The sequence below is a fragment of the Mus pahari genome, chromosome 3 (assembly GCF_900095145.1).
Source record: "Mus pahari chromosome 3, PAHARI_EIJ_v1.1, whole genome shotgun sequence".
Lineage (NCBI taxonomy): Eukaryota > Metazoa > Chordata > Mammalia > Rodentia > Muridae > Mus > Mus pahari.
Genome location: NC_034592.1, coordinates 104,277,019 through 104,278,134, shown reverse-complemented (window position 1 = coordinate 104,278,134; position 1,116 = coordinate 104,277,019). Strand labels below are relative to the sequence as shown.

The 1,116-nt window shown below is 43.4% G+C and overlaps 1 protein-coding gene across 1 annotated transcript in view; it reads left to right on the top strand.

Annotated features, from left to right (window-relative positions):
- The window catches only part of Ubr1 (ubiquitin protein ligase E3 component n-recognin 1), a 122,267-nt gene that overhangs the window by 113,207 nt on the left and 7,944 nt on the right, over positions 1 to 1,116 (top strand). The window contains exon 44 of the mRNA XM_021192101.2: positions 977 to 1,054. Within this exon, the coding sequence (XP_021047760.1) occupies positions 977 to 1,054 (78 nt within the window). The remainder of the gene's footprint in view (positions 1 to 976; positions 1,055 to 1,116) is intronic.

Sequence of the window (1,116 nt, the reverse complement as noted above, 5' to 3'; positions counted from 1 at the left end):
AGAGAGAGAGAGAGAGAGAGAGAGAGAGAGAGAGAGAGAGAGAGAGAGAGAGAGAATTATAAGTGAAAGGCTTAGAGATGGCTTAGAAGTTAAGAACACTGGCTGCTCCTCCAGAGGGCCGGAGTTCAATTCCCAGCACCCATATGGCAGCTCACAACTGTCTGTAACTTTAGTTTCAGGGGTCTAACCTTGTCTTCTGACCAAGTTGAACAGCAGGCACACACATGTTGCACAGACATACATGGAGGCAAATCCATATACATAAATAAATAATTTTTTTAAATGTTTTTTAATTAGGGGTGGAGAGATGACTCAGCAGTTAAGAGCACTGACTGCTCTTCCAAAGGTCCTGAGTTCGAGTCCCAGCAACCACATGGTGGCTCACAACCATCCGTAATGAGATCTGATGCCCTCTTCTGGTGTGTCTGAAGACAGCAACAGTGTACTTACATATAATAAATAAATAAATCTTTAAGAAAAGTATTTTTTAATTATAAAATAAAAATTGATTTTCATCTAGGGAGACTCTCCTGTTATTCAGATGACCTTCCTTGGGCCACATAGGTCTTTACCGTCTCTCGTAAAGGAAATGGATGCTAACATTAGCCACTGAGTATCAAGTGTTAAACATATTCTGTTTCACTTCAGTATCTCGTTTAGTCTTCAAGAGTTTTGGGAGTTTCCTTGATAAATGTATATATATGCACACACACAGTCACCATGTAGACCAGGCTGGACTTGAACTCAGATATCTCTCTGCCTCTGCCTCTTGATGCTAGAATTAAAGGTGTACACAATTAAGCCAAGCTCCTTCTTGTGGTTTCTTTGTGTAGTCCTGGCTGTCATGGAACTCATTTTGTAGAGCAGGCTGGCCTCAAACTCAGAAACCTGCCTGCCTCTGCCTCCCGAGTGCTGGGATTAAAGGCATGCGCCACCACGCCCGGCTGTAACGCTGTCTTTTAAACTATGCCTCTAGGTACCCTAGAAAAAGAAACAGTTTGATAGAGCTTCCTGAGGACTACAGCTGTCTTCTAAATCAAGCTTCTCACTTTAGGTAAGAAGAAAAGGGGTGTGTGTGCGTGCGTGTGTGTGTGTGTGCGTGCGTGCGTGCGTGCG